The 22,044-nt window shown below is 32.5% G+C and overlaps 1 protein-coding gene across 1 annotated transcript in view; it reads right to left on the bottom strand.

Moving 5' to 3' along the window:
• LOC105363592 (uncharacterized) overlaps nt 1-20,995 on the bottom strand; it is a 31,848-nt gene extending 10,853 nt beyond the window's left edge. Inside the window, exon 1 of the mRNA XM_011501329.1 lies at nt 20,903-20,995. Within this exon, the coding sequence (XP_011499631.1) occupies nt 20,903-20,963 (61 nt within the window). The 5' untranslated portion in view covers nt 20,964-20,995. The remainder of the gene's footprint in view (nt 1-20,902) is intronic.
• Between the last annotated feature and the right edge of the window lie 1,049 nt (nt 20,996-22,044).

Genomic DNA, 22,044 nt, shown 5'->3' with positions numbered 1-22,044 from the left:
ATGACGGTGATGACACCCACGCACATAGTATCACAATGCCGTTGCTCTTGATCGACGGGATAGGAATACTTGAACGACTTAAGCTAGTTTCGATACGAGCGCGTTTGACAAGTTCGACAACCGGAAGTATCTGCTGGTAATTTCAGGCATCGTTAGCCGTTACGGGCGAATGAGACCGTGAATGGTTATCGGTAACCATTGTTATATATCGCGGCTTTTGATCGTAATAATTAATCAGAAATAACAAACAAACAAACAAAAAAAAAAAAAAAAAAAAACGAGCAATAGTTTTAGAAAATTAATAAGACGTATGAATTAAGGACGCTGATTAAAAAAAAAAAAAACAGTCACTAAAGTATTAAATTGCAATTCAAGGTGAATTCGATGGAAAATCCATTTAATAAGTAATTGTAATGTTTTAATTTTTACCAAGTTTCGAGAGAAAGTTTCATTTAAGAAACAGTCGATTTTTGTTAAATAGAACGAAAAAAAAAAAAAATTCAAAAAAAAACAAAAAAAAAAAAAAACGAAATAACACTGACTTTTATCATTGAGAAAATTTCCAAGCCGTAACGTATAAGGCGTTGTGTAATATAAGAATTGACGATAAATCAAGGTGTACCAGTCCCACGGCATTTCTTTGAAAATGCTTAAAAAGAAAATTAATAGTAATGACACGTGAAAATTTACAAATCAAAAGCTTTTCAAATTTATATCTAAGTCATAAAAAACATATTGAAATATTGAATAGAATAAAGTAATGCTTTTCCATTAATAATTTTCCATTAATACTACAGCTTAATGTTAAACAGAAAGTAAACTGATTTTCGATAGTAAAGCCTAATAATAAACTCTTAAATTATTAGTCTTATGTCATAAATCTTTATAAAATTAGCTATCCCACTCGTTATAATAACTCATTTGCAATATCAACTCAACATACAACTAACCTTATCTCACATAAATAGCGAAATTATATATTTCAAACTACGCCACTATAACTTCTTAATTTTAATACATAGATTGATATAGTTAGAGGATACTTTGTATGCGGCTTCTAGAAAGTATTTTTGTGAAAGTCCTTAATGCCAATTAAAATACAAACCTTGCCTTCTTATCCGTCAATAATCGACAGGTTTCCCATAAGGCAACATAGAAACAAACGAAGCGCATGTACCATAAAACGATAAATCTTGACTAAATTATCTAACGAACTTTCTCAATCCTTAGTATTTCAGCCATCAAGATTCCCTCATCAAAACATTTATAATGTGAACTGCATTTCGGCGTAAGTCCTCCTCGGGAAACGCTTTCCTATAAAGATCATTAAAATGAAGCGAACGATGGAGGCGTAAAACTTAAGCTTTCCACGAAGCCACAAGATTATGGGTGAAAAAAGAAAGGAAGCAACGGCTGAAGCGTAAAGATGCGTCCCGAGCAATGCTGTATATAAGCGCCGGGACAGATGAATTGAATTTGATTAGGGGCAGCCAAGGGCCTTGGCCTTCCGCATGGGACCTCGACCGCCTCGCCTCGGTAGGCGTATATATATATATATATAATTTCGTCTGTCAAAATAGCTAGTCCTTACCGCGCCATTACCCCCGCCCTCTTTCTGGCCTAATGCGTCGGCCGTAAAAATATATTTATCACTGCACCTCGGTCTTGAGCCTCGGCTTTAACTCGCCTCCCAATGCTTCCCCGTCCAATCGCCAAATTATTCTAATATTTTTGGAGAGGATCTTTTTTGTTCGTTGACCCGAAAAACATTGGCTACGACGGAAGTAGCGTAATGTCGCTGGGCCGAGCAATGCCTTACTTCCCATGTAAAAGGGAACGAGCAACTAAAGCATATAATGAAAGATCCGGGAAGGATACATAAAGAGCAATGGCGATAGTATATATAGTTTATCGGATGAATTTGCTGATTCGCCTTTTAAAAGTAGTTGTAAAATTATGTAAAAAATTATTATTCTGTTTATTTTTATCACACGATAGTGCCTCGTAAGAAATGATGATTAAATAATTTTGGAAAATCCAAAAAAATATTCAATCAACATCCATTCAGTCGTTCGACAATTTATATAATAGTCGTCGACAATAGACACAAGTGTTTTGAGTTAAACAATAATTTAACATTATGTACAATAGCTTTGAATGATTTTAAATGCTTATCTCGTGCGTAAGAACTAAAGGGTAATATTAAAATTTATTTTTTATCAATGGCAAAATATCATTCGAATGAACAAAGGAGTATTGAATTCTTTCAAATGCACAGTGTGTGACAAAATTATAATAAATGTGAAAAAGCAGGTATAACTTTAATATTAAATCATTCAAATTATCATGACGCGTATGTATTAATCTTTTTAATATAGACAACAATAGAAATACTCTTTCTATATAGTTAGAATATCATAATTTTATCTTTTATCGTATCTTATTCTTATAGTTAATTAATATTTCTAAATTACTATAATTGTGGAAGAAGATTGTTTTTATTCTTTAATTATAATAATCTGAATATAATTTCAATAGCAAGAAATTTAAAAGATAAAATAATCATTTGTATATATATATATATATATATTATTTATACAATTTGACAATTTCATAAATAATGTAAATTTATCAAAGTATGTATGAAAAGTATAAATTTTAGTGTAATAAATATTTCATTTAACTGTACTTGAGATTTACTGAAACTTTAAAGCATCGATCAACGTTTTGTATACGCGCGTTACTGTATAACGCTATATGGAATCATTTGAAAATCATCAAGATATTCGACAAATGCTTCTGCTTAATAATTCACATTGAAAATTGGCACAATTTCTTATCTAAATATATGAACTTATGCTGACATAATATATCAATACATATAATTATAAAGAACATTGGCTTCGTCAAATTTTACTTTAAATTAAGTACATAAAGTTAAATATTTCAGATTAGTTCTTCATAAGAAGATATTTGTCAACACGTCATTATACGTCATTTTATATGCTTTATTATATGAAAAATATATTCTAAAATATATCATCTGAAAGTTAATATTATTTTAAGCATGGATAATAGCTTCTTCTTATATAAGCTCGTCTCCTTTATGCACAATTTCAACGCATATTTTAAATTTCTGATCCGAATACCAAGAGTAATATTTTGTTACATTAATAATTAATTATCAAATACTGGTAATAGTTTCAAACATTAGAAGAATGTTAAAGAATGCGAAAGAATCATTAAACGAATGGAAGATTAAACTCAATTTCAGTGTTACTTAATTTCATTTCACATTCTTCTATGGTAATTTACGTTTATTATGCAATGTAATATACCTCATTATATATGGTATTTATGATAATCATTCGTGCATCAGCATACGAGATATTGATACATATGAAAAATATATTTGCAACTGATGCAAGTTTAAGTATATTTTTTCAAGCTAACGTAAGATACACGTGTAACCACCAGAAATAAGAGTCATTCGTTGCTCATCTCGTTAAGTTTTATATTTAAACTCCCTAGTTTTCTCTTTATTGATAAGATTCCTTTAATTTCTAAGCAATTTTAAATTCTCATCAGAAGTGCTGAATAGACACTGATGCCACTGTAGCTCCCTTCCATCTCGTATCCGTTCCAAGAGAAATTTTGATTCGTAAAAATATGTCGAGCATTAATCAAAATATTGAATTCGATCATTCATTCGAACTATAATATGAAAGTTTCTTTATGCGTAAAAATATAAAAAAAAATTTATAACATAATTCGTATGCTTCGTTAGCGGGTTAAATTGCACCTCTACTTAAAAAATAATGATAAATTCTTCTAAAGCCGAATGAAATATAAAAATGTAGTTAATTTTATTTAAAAGTTACTTTTACCTGATACGTAATCGTTATTATATCTAAAAACAAAAATTGTTTTGCATTTGAATTATTAATTCAATACGTGTATTCTCAAAGATATTGTAGTAATTATTGTTTCTGCTATTAGAATAAAGCAAGCTTTATATACATTATTTACACCAATAATTTACAATAATATTTGAAAACGCAATATGTTGTCAGTATTTAAATATATACATGTATTAAATTGACATGTTTATAGAATTGTAACTATAACTTTAGAGATAGAGAGAGATAGAGAGAGAGATAGAGAGAGAGATAGAGAGAGAGAGAGAGAGAGAGAGATAGGGTTTCGGTATGTCAATTATTATGGCTTTAATATTTCTTTTATAAAGAAACGAAAATTGTTAAAGATGAAAATGATTTTAAGGCAATATTTCAAAAGAAACAATCAGCAACATGCCAAGTTGTCATTGAATCTTGCAATCACTAACAGAAAAAATCAAACTGATTGGAATCTGCTTTGTCATAAGATCGACATTAAGTAGCTAATGTAAGACACTTAACAGTGTCATTGAAGAATTTTTTCAACAAAAAAAAAAGTACATAAACGAGAAATGAAAGGGAAGACGCATGGAAGAAAAAAATTTAAACGAAATTCATTGTCAGTGCGTCGAACTTGAGAAAAGGAGAGGGAGAGAGAGCTAAGGTGGTAAACAAATGACTCTGTTATTGGCTCCTTCGACTTTTCGTTCAAGTCATTCTGGTCTCATCTTAGTTCCCCCATCTTTAGTCGGAATTTCCTTTTTACTTTCATGATGTTGTTTTATACCGTCGGTACTTAATAACTAGCAAAAGATTATATGTTAACAAGAATTTCAATACAGATAATGATATCTCAAGTATAGGAAATTTTCTGTTCTGCAAATTTTTCACTGTCGCATCTATTCGATAAATTTCGAAATATCTCAATATTCTGTTTTCTTTTGTGAAATTAATGCACGAACTATTGCATGTTAATCTTGCTTATTAATAATATTTCATTTAGTTTCATAAAACTATTTATCGATGTATAATATAGAAAATTCATTTTAGCCTGAAAATATTTTTGCTAATACAATAGTGATAAGAAAATGTATATATTGAACAACAATTGGTGATCTTAATACATTACAAACGATAATTAAATTTATCATCGAAATCAATTCTTTTTTAAATATATTTAAAGCCATATTTTATATTTAACAACGTAATAATTATAACCTAAGCACTAAAATGAGGAAAAAAGTCGGACATTATGTAGCTCATCAACAAACACACACGCGAAGGATATTAAACCGAGTGGGGGCTAAGACCTTATGCGCACTGTAGTACGAGTCGTGTAACGATAAAGAAGTGCAGAACTGAGACAAAGAGAAGAAGAAAAATCCAACAAGCAGTTGAACTCGGTCATGCAGCAAAGAAGTTAATACCTTGAACAAAGAAATTTCAGAAATAAAAAAAAGTAAGTTAAATACCGTAAATACGAATGTACAAAAATAATGGGGACTAATTAGAGGGACAAAGGGGTGTTCGAAGTGAAAATAAAGCAACTTGACAGTTTCAAAGCAGAGTAAAAGAGAGAGAGAGAGAGAGAAAGAGAGAGAGAGAGAGAGCGACGAAGCGCGATACTTGAGGAGCAGGAAGAGAAAAGAGAAGCCAGTAAAAAAAAGATAGAGGCGTGGTAAGGAGTGGTTAGATTTGTTAGGGGTTGGTGTTCCAACGGATTTATATTTCATAAATTATTTGCCGCTCGGTGAAAATCCAAATGTCCGAGCGTATCTTATGAGTTTTAAAACGATTTTTATATGTGTGCATTCGTGAGACTTGCTTAGCTCTTTGTAATTGCCAGAATGAGAGACGATTCATTACGAAGACAAACTGGCGTACATTTAGTATGGAAATAAAGAAGAAAAAAAATAGACGAAACAAATCTCTTTATTGAGTGCTTTAAAAATAAGGTATTTATCTGTTGTTAATAAGTTATTAATGCCTTTTATTTTAATAAGAGCTTCATTACCTATAATACCAATTAATATTCATGTTTACATAATTACATTGCAATTATAATATTTATAACCAAATTATATATATATATATATATATACTTTTGTACAAATTTTCATAATTAAATTTAAAGATTTAGCCTAATTATTAATTAACAATATTATCAAGAAATATGACAAATCAATTTCGTAATTAAATTTTACGATTTAGCCTGATTATTAATTAACAATATTTTCAAAAAAATATGACAAATCAATTTTTTGTATTTCATATTCCAAGTAATTTTTTCATTTTTTAAAACTCTAATACAAACTATAAATCGTATAAATCGATCATTTTCTATTCGTCGGGCAAATAAATATGTCGATAAAATTTCATTGATCGAGTAATATATTTAGTGCTCAATATATATCGTCCATACGAGAGCCAAAAACTTGCTTCTACCTATAAGATATTTTTACAACATGAACACCATATATCAATTATTAAGTATTTAGATGAAGGAGATAATAAGAAGAATGTGTCACTTAACAGTTTGAAATACTTTTCCATCAGTCGAAAAAGAATTAAAAATAAGCATCTCACGGTGAAATCTAATGGTTTATATATATTTTGAAAATAAACGTACACGCGCATGCGCAAATACATTCGCGCACGCAAGCATTCGCATGTGCATACAGATGAACAAACACACGTCCACGTACATATAATTATTTATGTATCTCATATTTGCATAGCATACCTTTATCTACGTACTAGTGTAAGGTAAAATTTAATTACGTCATATAAGAATTTGAGAAATTTTTTATGTAAAAAAAATATGCATTCATCGAGTGCTTTTATACAACATCATTTAAAATGCTATAAAGTACTTTTAGTTCGTTTTCGTGTATAGCTTTCTCTAGTAAATCACACATTTCGTAAAATAAAACACCTGTGGTACATGATTAAAATCCATGATCCAAAATTTATATTCCTTTGTTGTAAGTACATGGTAATTTCGAATTGTATAAAGTGAGTTACACGGTTAGTACGACACGAAGTTAATATTTACTTATTTCTCAGTAGTAACATGTGCATATGGAATGATTAATAAGTAATTTCACATCTAAGACAAATTTTATGCCACAAGAGTTACATAATATTCAAAAATATCGTATAATAATAATTTGGAACAATGGTGGTTCAGTGGATGCTAATGGGATCCCTGTGAGTAGTCGAGACTTCAGTTCTAATATTCATAAAACCAAAAATCCCGCGCCATGTAAAATTCGCGCTGACCCAGTGAAACGACATGAAATAAATGAGAAAAATGACGCTGGCGATCGGTGATATTTATAACAATAAATGATCCATGGCTCGGGAGTATAACCGAACTCGCCTCGCTCGCTGCGTATTTACGAATCGTTCGCTCGTCAAAAAAATGCGCAGCGTGAACGCCATAATGGGCGCGCACTCGCCGTGTGCGTATGTGAAACGAGGCGTGTAACGAGATGCTGAAGATACTCGAGACAGAGGGTCAGCGGATGGCGGGGCGGAGGGCGGGGAGGAGGAGAAGTGTTGCGAATTCTCGCGCAATGCCGTTCGTTTCGTTATGGTGGCGCGTCGGTGATGGCTGCATTAGCGGGGAATCAAAAATTAGTCGGGCGCCACTCGATTAGCAGCGATAAAAATTCTTCACGCTGTTCGACAAGTCGTGTCGACCTCGATGTTACTACTAGAAATCAAAAGCAAACTAACGATGCTATGGGCATTGAATATTAAATTCGCTCAATGAAATGTATTTTACACCAACTGTGTCCTATATTCTCGGCAATGCTCACCTCATTACTAACGCAGCCAGTAGATGCGAGTGTGTGTAATAAATATATTTACTACATTTTATGTATAAATATGTATGAAAAAACTGTTTGGACGAAAAGCCCTAGTCAAGGCTAGTCGTACTCAAAGTTGCTTGAATTTTCATTGAATATATTTACTACATTTTATGTATAAATATGTATGAAAAAACTATTTGGACGAAAAGCCCTAATCAAGGCTAGTCGTACTCAAAGTTGCTTGAATTTTCATTCGAGATGGATAATTTACTTATAATTCTCAAGGATTCATCATTATATAATTGTCATGAAATTCAATCTTTCATGATGTACTGTAACAAATATCGAGTAATTATTTTCTACTGCCAGGCTATTGGCTCACATCTTACTATTTTCTATAATGTCCTACTACAGGCACTCGCGATTGATATAAATGTTTATATATTTGTTAATTACCTATTATTAGGATTATTTACGTAGTCAAACAGGTCGCAAAAAGGAACTTGAGTCGTCCGCGTCAAAGTGTCAGATCTACGAGATTACTTAGGACTTCTTTGTGATCAAAAGTTTGTGAAAATGAAATTAATACTTCGATATATTACGAAAACTTTTTTTTACCTACATAGGGTATACGAAAATTCAAATACATCACCGCATTTTTCAATCTTCAATGGAAGAAATTTTTCTTTTTGTTTTAATACGACTCCTCGTATAGACTTCCTGAAGTTTAATCTACAAATTAAAAGTTTAAGTTTAAATTTAATCTTATGATGTATAGCATTCAAAAATTCATGAGAAACCAAGGTTAATTAGCGAATAATTATATTTTTGTCGGAAATTATTTTCTATACTTATGCATAACATTCTACTTATTAAATGGAACATTGGATTATAAAAATTCTGACTAGTATCATTAAGCAAAATTAATTTCAGACATTTATTCCATAATCGCAACGATAGCGGAAATTTCAACTCAATAATAATTTTACTATTTAAAAAACAACACCGAAATTGATGATAATTTCATAAAAAATACTAAATAACCATTTGAATACGAAATAATAAGTGGTATCGCTTAATACAACATTAACAATTATTAACAAATCTCTTGTAATTAAATATATTAATTTCAGCATTATTTTAGCATTCTCGTTTAATCATTTATGTTTACATCGTTTATAGTATAAAGGTTAAAAGAAAGTAAATGTCAAGATAAACAGTAAATGCCATTTACATTATGTATTCGTATAAAACATAACTGGTAGGTAGGTTTTCTCAGATGCCACTTAAAATTTTTTAAGCATTAAGCTACGCTTTAAGCAAGTTTTCAACAGCCCGTGTAGACAAGGGAGGATATGCATTAAAATATGTTTTAAGCGCACTTTCAAGTTTAAGAAAATAATATAAACGAACTGGCTTTTGTAATAAACAAAAATTTGGGAACAATAATTAAGCATAAAATTATTATAAGATTCGTGTTTCACTTGATGTTCTAATATTTCCATTTGCGAAGCTTTGATTCTCATCTTTAAATATGACAATAAAAATACAAGCTTGCGACTATCTTGTATCTGCCGTTAATATTTCGTAAAGCAAAAAGGAACAAAAAAAAAAAAAAGAAAAAAAAAGAAAAAAAAATACTTGAAAGATTTTTTGCTCGTGTAAGCAATGTGTGTTGTTTCTTTGTTTCAACTGGTTACGATTAAAGGATTAGAGCGCAGCTCAAATGAGGAAAAGCAAAAGTAAAGGAACCCGAAGGAGAAAAACTAAAATCTAGCTCTAGAGAAAGCTTTACATGGGAAATTTTTCTTCATCGCAAAGTCTAGTTAGAATTGCTATGAAAAAGCCAAGGAGTGTAAAGTGTCGCCGTAATTATTTTTTCATTCTTTCATTTGCATTGACTTGCAAATTAAATTTTTACTAATGTTATTACTTATAAGTAATTTAGATTTCATATTTTTAATGTGACTTTCGAATTTCATCGGCAATTGCGTATCCACTTATAGTTATAAATTTGTGGAATTTCATAGAAAGTTAATTGTGAAACGGTTTCTCACGAGCATTCGAGGCATAATTTGATGTTTGATATCGCTTGTAAACAAACTTGAATTTAAAAATTTTTGTCAATCTATCGGCAAATTTGTGATTATATTTATTGTGTATTAAATTATGCTTATAATCTTTAAACTTATCAGCATGACTTTAGTCTTATATAGTAACCATAAATTTCAAATTATGTACTATATTCATAAAGCTTCGTATGCTTTATTAATTCAGACATTGCATTAATGAAATTTAAAATAGTTTTGTTCAATTTTATTTTATTATTAAAAGTTTTATTACATTCTTGTAATATAATACTACTAAATAAATAAAATTTATGCTATTAATGCATATTCATAAGATTCGGTTGCTAATTTAATAACAAAAAAAAGGCGAAAAAACTTAAATGGACATTTAAGTTTCTCGTAAATGTATTTTTCAATTATATAGTAAGAAAAATAACTGAAAATACTGCTAGAAAATGACTAGGATATATGCAGACTGAAAATAATTTATCATGTCGTACACTCTCGTGTTATTTACGGTTAAATTTCCTTTCGTATATAAAAAATATTATTCAGTGCTAAATAAATGGAAATCATATTATTGTTGTATTGGTAATTATATTTATAAATTTGTATGAATTTTCAATATAATTAAAGTACTCTTTAACTATATTTTTACTGTTGGCGAAAGATGAAATCATACACTCATTTTGTGGTAGCCACTACTGGTAATTCCATAGTCAGTAGCGAATAAATTACGTTATCCATTAGTTGCACGTGCACATAAATGCATTCATTCGCAATATTTAAGTCTAAAATAATTAAATTTTCAATTCTATTTTCGTAGAAATCATTATTAGACAAATTCAAGCGAATCAGACGCATAGATCTCCGAATATTTAATGAAAGTATGATTATCGATAATTCTTCTCAGTAAAACTTTTAAATAACTAAACCGTTAATATTTCAAAAGATTTAATTATTTCAACAAAAACAAAAACAAAAAAAAACAATAAAGCAGTTATTATTATACGCTGTGAGCATATATGTTCTAACTTTTGGAATCTTCATTAGATCTTATAGAATTGATCTAATGTATATAATTAGTAAATTTATGTTATCATGCGTTCACGTTATGACCTATTTAAACTATAAATAGCCGTATAATAGTAAGCTATTAATGAAACAAGAAACAGACTTCATAATTTATTTCTCTTCGTTTAAATGTTTTGCTGTACATTCTCACTTTTTGTCGATGCACTGCTTTGAAGTGAGTTAACGATATTTTTGATAAGCTTAGTTACATTTAATTAGAAGTTAAACATTTTCGGTGCAACTGAATTTGTTTATCGTCCTTGAGCCTCAACAAATTGATTTTCACGCGCTTGTCGTACACATTTGCCTCGCAGTGAAGCAGTAAAATATTCAACATAAAACACTTTTACAATTACTCGAAGCATCTTCTTGGCATACATAACATGGTGGATTGTACAAATTTCATGATGTACAAACTAACAACTTTAATGCTGCCATGATTCTTTGAAAATAGATAAAACTAAAAATGGAAGTTCTATAATTATCATTAGTATTCATTATTTTCGCAAATTTATCTATAGTCTTCGTATGCTTGAAGATACGAATGAATGAATGTTACGATAAACTATTTCAAGTTTTCTAATAAAAGTAATTTTTAATACACCTTATGATTAAAATAATACATCTATGTATATCTCGTGATGTGCAATAAGTGTTACAATTAATATAAAATGCCGATATGTAAGAGAATTTTGCGCTATTAATCATATGTCTTATTATAATTTTTATGGATTTGCAAAAATCACCAGAAATCTAATATTATACAAATTAAATACAACCTCAATCGATCGGTGGTTTACATATTTTACACATTTTTCATTTTTTCATTAACTCAAACTGAAAACTTCTTTATTTTCTATACTTTATTTACTTCTTTATTCAATTGTGTAAATAATAGCACATAAAACTATTGAAAAATTGTCTAGACTAAGTTTAGCTGAAATTTAACATGAATCAATATTTATTATGTGTCTTTTAACATAGACAAAGTATATTTCGAATTTTTTAAAATGACTAAAAATCCTACATCCTAAATGTTATTTAAAAAAATAGACATTAAACGAAAAATCTTTACCAAATGCAATAAATTGTTAGATGAATTATAGCTTATTGCATAATCATTGTATATGATTCGAATTGATTAATGAATTTTAAATAAATAAACAATTAATTAAAAATTCATTAGACCGTGAAGTTCCTTGTGAGAAAAATTATACAAATATAAAGGAAAGATGATTTATAATGTTTTGTTTCTAAATTAATAAGAAAATTATTAATAAGCATAGATAATAATTAAGATTATAAATGAGTGAACAAAACGTTATAAGTATTATTATGTTTGTAGATCGGATAGTATATATTTTATTTGAGTATGAAATGCATTAAAATAATCGTGGTACAAATGTATATATGTATATGTATATATATATATATATATATATTAATATTAATATTAATATGCATGTGTATGTGTATAATAAATATAATGTATATGAAATATGACAAAAAAAAAAAAAAAAATTTTTTTAAAAAAAAAAAAAAAAAAAAAAAAAAAAAAAAAAAAAAAAAAAAAAAAAAAAGAAGAAGAAGAGAAAAAAAATTATAAGCAAACTATTAGAGGATAAAGCTGTGTGTGAAATACCTCGTACAATAAAAAGTATGTATTTATCATGTGAAGGGTAGAGGAAAGAAATGTTTAAATAAAATAATAAAATTGAACCTTTGCTCGATATATTATTAAATAAGAGGTTTATTTTATAAGCCATTGTCCGGGGAATTAAATATATGAAAAAATAATAACACAAAGTCTCAATTGAATTTCCTTTTGTATTCATTATGTTTATATAATAAAAAGCCAGAAGAATACATAAGTAATTTAAAAATGTGACCTTACAGCATTTATTTATTCGTTGTATTATTTATTTATGAATGGTTGTAGCGAAAATTATTAGTACATAAAAGTCATCTTACTTCTTACTCGTGAGATTTTATCGGCCGAGCGAACAATTCTTTTATCCTCCGTTCGTAAACGTAAGTACACTTGCAACGCCTCGCGGGAAAGTCCCTCGTAATCTGGTGTAAAATTTGCATGTTTGAGGAAGATACCGCGCGATAATTTGCAATACATAAATCGAGGTCCCCTTTATTATATTCACGCGCAATCCCCGCGAGCGATATCTTCTCGATCGGCCGCCCAATAAAACGCGTGTATGATAATATAGTCCTGCTCGGCGAAGAAAAAAAAACGGCGCGACAGGGCAGGGAGGGGGGTGGGGGGGGGGAAGGAGAAGTACGAGTACGTGATGGCGAGTAAGTGTGATAGAGGCAATAAAGAGCTTTTGCGAGAATCGTGGGCGCAAGTTGTATCTGACCTCGAGGTTGCGAGGTTGCGAGGTTGCGGCCAATAAGAATATCGAAAGTGTTGGGCGAGATCGACACGTGAATCGTGCGATTCTATTGCGGATGCAATGTATCCTCGAAACAGCGAATGTACGTACGCAATATGAGGGAGAGGTAGAGGGAGAGGCAAAGGGAGAGACAGAGGGAGAGGTTGAGTAGCGACAATGGAGAGAAAAGGGAATAGTCCCAGATAGAGAGAGAGAGAGAGAGAGAGAGAGAGAGAGAAAGTGCGCGCGTTATGATGGAGTAGCCAATGATTTGTTCTTTAAGTTGAACCAAGAAAATCTTGGGCAGAACGGAAATAACGAAAATTTATATTTGAATATATTTCATTATATTGAATAATGAAAATTATATCATAAAGATAATGAAGTATAATTTATTTTTCTAGTTGAGTTATAAATATTTTTCTCAATTATTTGCGATTCATATAATTCCAGATAATGTTTTTACATTGTAGATTTTGATTGCCGGTGTCTAAGAATTCCAAAGCTGGACAACTGCCAAATCTCCTCTTTAATGCATGATTTTATGTAACATTATAATTTTAGTTCCTATATTTCCTGTACTGTTTAAATTAAACGATCCAAATTAAGTTTGGCCCAATGCTTATTTCACTGCGTGGAATATTATAATGAACTTGTTTATTAAATCAATTAAAATTTGAATAACGATTTTCTTTCCCTCGGTCAGCAATTATTAGTAAAAACTGAAATTCTGCAAATTAAAAGCAAAAAAATTTTGTATATTCATTCGGACGTCAAATATATCTGGAATATTATGAATATCCGCATATATAATTGCATTAAAAAATTATTAAAGTAGCCTATAGTACTTAACAAAATTAAAAGATATTTCACCTTATAACATCGAATAGCTGAGAATTGTAGGAAAATAAATCGAAGAACCTTTTAAATAGTTATATTTAATTATAGTTCGATTATTAAATAATTTTATTTGGTCGGCGTTGAATATAATATTTACCATTGGCTAAATGAAATTCTGCAAGGAAATAGCGATACGAATATTAATTTCAAATTTAATTGATCAATACAAATTTATCATCATACATAATTCCTTCTACTTGACAAACGCTTTTAATACATTCATTTATGAAAAAACAAGGCGCATAATGATATTTTTGAAATATTATATATGACTAATTTATCTATTGATATATCTTTAAATAGAGTTAAAGGTACGTTTGAATGAGCTTTTGCAGGTACGTGAAAATAAAGCGAAATTCATAATTCAATCGAAATAAGCATTTTTAGTGGGTATTTTTAGCTTAGTATTGATGAAAATTGAAGGAAATTTCATTTCGACATTCTTGAATTTCAAGAGGGAGCCAAAATTACACGCAATTCAAATTACACGAGGTAATAGTCATTAGCAAGGCCTAAGTCAATTGGAAAAGGAAAAAGACGAAAACAAAACAAAAGGAGATTATTTCGCAAATCGTCAGAGGTAGATGATCGTAACGGTAAAGCGTCCGACATTTCGAGCTCTCGGAGGAAGAAGAAGAAATGCCGGTAGCCAGGTACCTCGTCTGACCAATTGTTTCTTCCTCTGAAATCTCTCGCGGCTCGAAAAAGACTGAGACGCACGCACGCACGCACGCACGCCTACTTGGAGGAAGGGATGAGGAAGGCGACCCACCGGGAGATCGAGTGGCGAATAAATTTGTTCCCGGCGTTCCTCTCGTCCGCGAGTCTGTACAAATTGACGCCGCGGTTGCCGATCCCCGTCCTCCTAATTATACAAAGAGCGGGACGTCGCGGCCCTCTCTTTACCTCCCCCATACCATCCAGATCATGCGCATGTACGTAATAAATCGATAGTATTCGTCAGGCGCTACTTTTTACGACTTGCCATTTGCTCGGCTCCGATGTGTCGCTCGTCCTTGTGCTAAAGTCTCCCGCTAGTTTACTCAGGTTTCCTTCACCATCCTTCGATTAAATCGCACATCACAGACGATTCAATCAGCTTCTTCATGCTCATCTTTCGCCATACAATTTTAAATTCTCTACATTTACTTCATTTAATGGTCTAAGTTATTTATTGTATCAGAGCTTTCCTAATGTCGGCGTTGAGCAACATTTGCCAAATTAACATCTGTCATTTATCAAAATAGCCTTGATATTGCTCTGCTCTGCGAAAATGTACATCGAAATAATGAAAATAGAACGAGTCATGAAAATAGCTTCATATTTCAAGAAATATCTGTTTCTTCTTTGAAGGCGTAGAAGAGACTTAATGTTTCCATAAATTTCGTAGCTGCGTGAAAATTGGGTCACAGCACAAAAGCGCAAGCTCATACATATTATCTTTCTCAGTGCAAAACCGAATGAGTAATCGTTGCTTTGATCGAGCCTTTCCCCTCTTCACCAACACACCTCACACTTTTATTCCCACACTTTTATTTGCTGATCGAGATCGCTTGATTAATATCCGCGAGTTTCGCGGCAAATGCGAATGAAAGCGATGCCGAATGCGTAGGTTCTCCAAAGGTACGTCCTAGAATAGAGCTTCAACAGCCTCCAAGAGAAAATAGATTCCCAGTGAAGTCGTGGACGTGTAGAGAAAAGCCGAGCTCATCGAGCGACGGATGCCGTCACTTTCCCGCCTCCTTTTCTAACGTTTCCACGATCCCTCAGCCTCTCAGCCTCTCGGCCTCTCGCCACCAAACGCCCGCGACCGTCAGTCGCATCACCCTACCAGCCGACTAGGCTGCCATGTAGTCGACTACGCGCATGCGTCGTATGCAGGTGCGCATGATTTGTCTTTAGATTTTGACAATTTAATTGGACTCAAAAATACATGCGCCGATATATTCCGGGGAAGGGCCAGACGTCTGATTGTATTTCTATCGTACACGGACCAATGATTTTCGTAGTTTAAACTGACGTAATAATTGATTAACATCTCATCTTCATTTGCTTCATATCTCATTCGGCAGCGTCACGTATTATTAAAAGTTTACATTTACCAGTGTTTGTATCGCTTTGCGACTAGTTTAAACCTTAAACTAGAAATCCTTTTTCTCATTCGACATCTCTAATAATTATGTATAAATTAGCAATTACCGAAAAACTCCTGTGATTTTTTTTATATGTGTATAAGTGAAGCAATCGATGCATAGATAATTTTCTAATAATTAACATTTGCTAAATATTTCTAAATAATTCAACCAATAATATTAGTACTCTTTGGTTGTAAAATCGAAAAATACAAATCGCAAGAAACCTACGTTACACTTTTGAGTGGTGAAAGTTTTGAAGAATATAATTCTTCGCATTAATGCAAAAGCGCAGTTAATAATTATACTAAATAATAATTAAATTGAAGCTTCCGTTTCGGATTTCGCAAGATATGCCAAGCGAAAAGAAAAGAAAAAACCGTTTAAAAATAGAGGTAAGTCGAGTTCTATATTATGATTGGCTCGTTCAACCTTCCGAACCAAATATAAAAAGAACTCTGATCGATTAGGATCAACTTTTAAACTACTTTAAAAACAAATTATTTACATAATTCAGACATGAAACTTAAAGCGTAATTTAAATACACGCGTCCTTAATCTATACAGGAATAAAAACATATCTATTTAAGACAGCGAGCGCCAATACACCGATTAGAATAATTAGCGAGCGATCTAAGCTACGGGTTGCACAAGCCTCGATAACGAGAAAAACCAACAAAACTACGAAAGCTTATCTGAATCTCGTTCGGCTCGGAGGCCGGGGGAACTAAAAATAATTAGCGCCCGTGCATATCGATGGACATTAAGCCTCGTAACCTACGATAATCCTTGGGCTCGATGTGTATCGTCCATCGGTAGAATATCGCCGATCCAAAATGGATCTTTCTACCGGCTTACACAAAGCTCGGGACTCACGCAATCGGACGCCTTCCGATCATAAGCGCGGCTTCGCAATTGTTGCGTGGGTCGCGTGGGCGTCGGAGCAGCTAATCCCCGAGGATGTGCCATAGGCACAGAATTACGAGGATGACGCGCGGGAAAAGGCCGGAATCCCCGTGTCGAGAAAGCGACTCCCGAATGAGCGCTGTGATATTTCTCTCGATCGCTTGCCGCTCTCCGCCTCTTATATTTAAGTCGATTCTTGCCGAGATATTATTAGGAGACACTTTTTCGTTTGTTTACAGCGCTCATCTCAGCTGGAGACGATTTGCATAAAGCCTCAGTGAAAAGTGCTTTGGATTTTCACTGGTACTGTAGGAACGCTGGAAGACTCACATGGTTTATGGTACTCCGTTTTTATAAAATCGATCGTCTCGCTGTCGTATATCATTTTTAGATTACGACTGCTTAATTGCCACGGCGCTAATAAATATTCTTTTACCAACGTCGTCACGAAAAGACGTCGCCGAATATATAAAATGAAATGCTTTAGATTTGATATTTGGTGGCTCGTACGTTAACGTTCAGCAGCGGTAGATACAATGTATCGCATTGAAAACTTTCATCTCTGTATAAAGTGATTGGACATATATCCGCACTAATTGATTTTTATATATATATATATATATATATGTATATCAATCGAGCGTTAATCAACGCTCTCGAGAGATTTATTAATAAGCCTATATTTATTTGTCATATTAAAATTAATTATTAAAGATTGATAAAGAAAAAATAAACAGAACGAAACGAATATGATCCACAACCAATTAAGACGCAGCTTTTATCTTCTTGCAATTAAATAATATTTATTACGCCTTGTTATAATTATGCGCCAAGAACAAATTTATCTCATTGTAAGAGTGCGCGCGAGGGCAAAAAGTTCCGTCGCTTAAAAATATATATATATGACATAAAAAAAAAAAAATAAAAAAAAAGAAAAGAAAAAAAAAAAGAATAAAAGAAATATATATATAATTTTTAAATAACTATCAGTCGATTTAATAAAACGTTCATTGACGATAATTAATATCTCCGCGTAGTACAAAAATATTGATTACCGTGCTATTAAAGCAGACTCGACTAAATTTATACAAATTTGCTTCTCGTTGCCTAATAATAGCGTTATATCAAGTGCCACGATTAGAGAAAGAATCAGTACTCCAAACTATCACGATGGATTTCAAGGACGAATAAAATAAACGTCATATTCATCCGATGAATATAAATTTAAGTAATAATTATGCATCATCTCGCAACGTTTATTGCAAAATATATGTTTCACTCGAATCGAAGTCATATCCGAAGCTCGGATGACTTCCTCATGCGGCACCGATTAAAGTCATCGCGATCCTCTCTTACGCGATTAATGCCAATGTTCACCTAAACGATATACAAGCGTAAGCTCATCGTGACCCGTTCCCCGCGAGGTAAAAAGAAAGCGCAAAGCTTCGCCGCAACTTCGCCGTTATAAATCGCGATTACGCCCGTCTCCTCCACGCGTTTTACGAGCCGACAAAATTCATGGGCGCAAGTGCATGTATGATTGGCGCCTTTTGTTACCGTCGCGATACGCGGTAAGAGGTGATGTCATTCGGTTTTCGGCACCTTCGATTTACAATTGTGCCGTTAGCACGGACCGTCCGACGGGCAATTAATCGCTCGAGTGCTGAGGTGTGCATTACAACAGATCGTCATTTCTGTAAAAATATACGTTTTTAGCGTCTGTTGAATGTTATCTCGATTTATCTAATTTGAAGTATAATTAATATAATAATCATACGGGCATAATTTATTTTATGCGATGTAGGAGGCGTGCCTCGCCAATTTAATCACGTAAATGCTTCGATTCCATTTTTATTTATAATTCTCTATATTCGTTAAAAAAAAAAACAGAAATATATATATATCTCGCTCTCTCGCTCTCTCGCTCTCTCTCTCTCTCTCTCTCTCTCTCTCTCTCTCTCTAACTCTCCAACTCTATTAAAATTTTAGCTGTAAAATATTTATGAATAACGTATAGTGAATAAATGTTGTCTTTTATCATTTATTTTACATTAGAGTGTCGAAAAAGCTGAAAAGTATGTAATATAAAATTTAGAAACTAATAACGTTAGTAATTGGGTAATGTAATCGATATCCGACCTGCAAAATGGCTAAATCGAGCTAAATTGATCAATAATATGGTGCGTGAATATCATAATAGAAACTTCAAATATACTCTCTAGATCAAATTATCATTTGGCATATCGATCGATCGATCGCAGATTGAGAAAAATATTAATTAACATTCGTAAAAATAAAAGCCCTTTTTATTTCGTGCACAATGAAGACATTAAAATTCTCAATGTCCGCGCACGTAACGATTTAAAATCAACAATTGACCAGACTTACATGAACCTATGCACATATTAATTAAAATCAACTAATTCTCTTTGCTTCGTGTATAAAAGTCAGGCACGTGACATCTATCGTAAATCTAACCTTAATATGAAATCGCCTTTTATTGCATCTTTCAGCTCTTGACTTTGATAGCTATCAACTTGCAGCTCGTCCGCGTAAGCGTCTTGGGGCAAAAATTCACGATCTCCCTCATCAGAAATCACATGTACTGCGATATCGCATCGGTAATTAGTATGGGAAAATTGCGGATTTCACTGAATTTTCTCGATGTAATACTTTATTATTATAATACTCGCACGCTGTTTCTTTTATTAAACGTGAACTTTCTTAATCAAGATTCTTGATGTTGCTGTGCAACAGAGCATTAAGGCGAAAATTACTTTTAAAACTGTCTTTACTGTCTTGTGCCTCATAATTGCGGTTTTTCACAGTGCCAACTATTTTACATATGGGTGAAAAACTAATTTTATAAAACATTTTCGCTATTACGAAATTATCTTTATTATTCTTATAATAAAATAATCATAAAATTCAAAGAATACTGCAAATAGATTTGAGAAAAATTTATTAAATTTTTTCATTTAGATTGTAATATGCTAAAATTTCATGCTTGATTATTTAGTGAACTGAGACGACATTAGAATACAAATCGCTAGCTTACCGAGTCATTAAATATACTAATACATCCTTGCTACTTCTTATAATAGTCATCATTCATTGACGTTGGTAATGAATTATCACGAATGAAAAAAAAAGGAGAGAAAATTATTTGGACTCTATTTAAAAAATAATTGATCCTTATGCTGTTGAGTTACTTGACGATAGCCATTGGAAACAATGGAATTTTTAACAGCTGGCTAATGTTTATCTAAAAAGCCAACGAAAATAGGAGATAAGTAGATATGCGCCTTAAGCAACATCTCGAACAACATCAACATTAAAATTTACACTCAATGCGGCAGCTTTGTTGATTGGCGATCGATATGAAAATCCTTACATCTCATAAACGTTTTAGCAACGATTTAGCAGTCGGCAGAACAATGCTTAAGAGGCAAATTCTGCAAATTCCTGTTTAGAACGCGTAATAAGAGGCGCATAGAAATCAACTTGAATGACATGAGAATTGACTCATTGCCTAGATATTCAACATCGCAGCATAACGCCAGCAGGACTTTCGCTTGAAAAAGATTCTTGTGCAAAGTTACACGGGAGCGTAGAGTATAATAGCAGCGACAATGGCACAGTTATAAATAAACATCGAGATGTAAAATGATGAAAAAAAAAGGCGTACAAATGCATGTGGTACTGCTGCCATATGCTCACCTGGTCGTGCGAATGTATGGAGAATAAACGGACACGAACACGCGCGTATTGAGACTTGCATGGGCGTGGTGTGAAAGAACAGTTTGACGGTGAGGGCGACGACGACGACGACGACGACGAAGACGACGACGAGGATGACGGCAGAATATTATTACGTAGGAAGATATTCACACGCGGTCTTTAAAAAGCATTGTGTGCGGGCATCGACATTTCGCACACGCGAATCTTTATCTCCTCTTTTTTCCTCTTCTTCATTATACCACTATCTCTATTTATCTCGTCATTGTAGCTTTTTATCCATTCTCAATTTTTCCCCTCCTCCCCATCTCCTTTCCCCACTCCTTCATCCATCCTTTCTCAACCTCAATCACTCTCTCTCTCTCTCTCTCTCTCTCTCTCTCTCTTTCTCTCTCTCTCTATCTCTCTGCTTCTCTCTTTGTTTTTTTTTTATCTCTCTAATCTTCCTTTTCTTTCTAATTTATTGTACTTATTTTTCCGTGGATAGTCTTACGCTTCACTCATTCTCATTCGTCTTTTCCCTTGTCTTCGTAAGTCTTTCATTCCCCAGTCTTCCCACTTCATATTCGGAACTTTGGATTTTAAACCAATAACAGAATAAAAATACTTAGTGATTTATTAAAGTCTTACATACAAACAAATGAAAGTAGCTTTTTAAAATCTTCGCGTTTCTTCTAGCGCGCCATAAGACTAATTTTGATAATAAACTTTCTAAACGCATAATCCCTTTCGGCTGTCAATAAGCGCATAGACGTACAGAAATTCATACGCATATTTCAATCGCGCCTTTCCAATATTCTCGATTTACGATAAACAAAACGATATATTTGCGAAATGTCACATATCAAGAAAACTCGCTCCTACGTTAGATTAACGCGACCAATAGTTGTATCTCCGAAATTACACATCGAGCCGATAAATCCAATCGTATTTCTCGTATTAACCGATAAAATCTACGAATATTATACATAGCGCGGAAGGTCGAAAAGAGCGGTCGAAAAACGATTAGCGTCGTATAAAAGTAGTTTAGATAGCAGCTTCGTATAGGAGCGCCGAGGAAGTGAGTGTGTGTGTGTGTGTGCGCGCGCGCGCGTGTGTAAGAGAGGGAGAGAGAGAGAGAGAGA

The sequence above is a fragment of the Ceratosolen solmsi genome, unplaced genomic scaffold (genome assembly GCF_000503995.2).
Source record: "Ceratosolen solmsi marchali unplaced genomic scaffold, CerSol_1.0 scaffold3, whole genome shotgun sequence".
In the NCBI taxonomy this organism is placed as follows: domain Eukaryota; kingdom Metazoa; phylum Arthropoda; class Insecta; order Hymenoptera; family Agaonidae; genus Ceratosolen; species Ceratosolen solmsi.
Note: the sequence above shows the minus strand (reverse complement) of the source record. Positions and strands in the feature narration are given on the sequence as shown.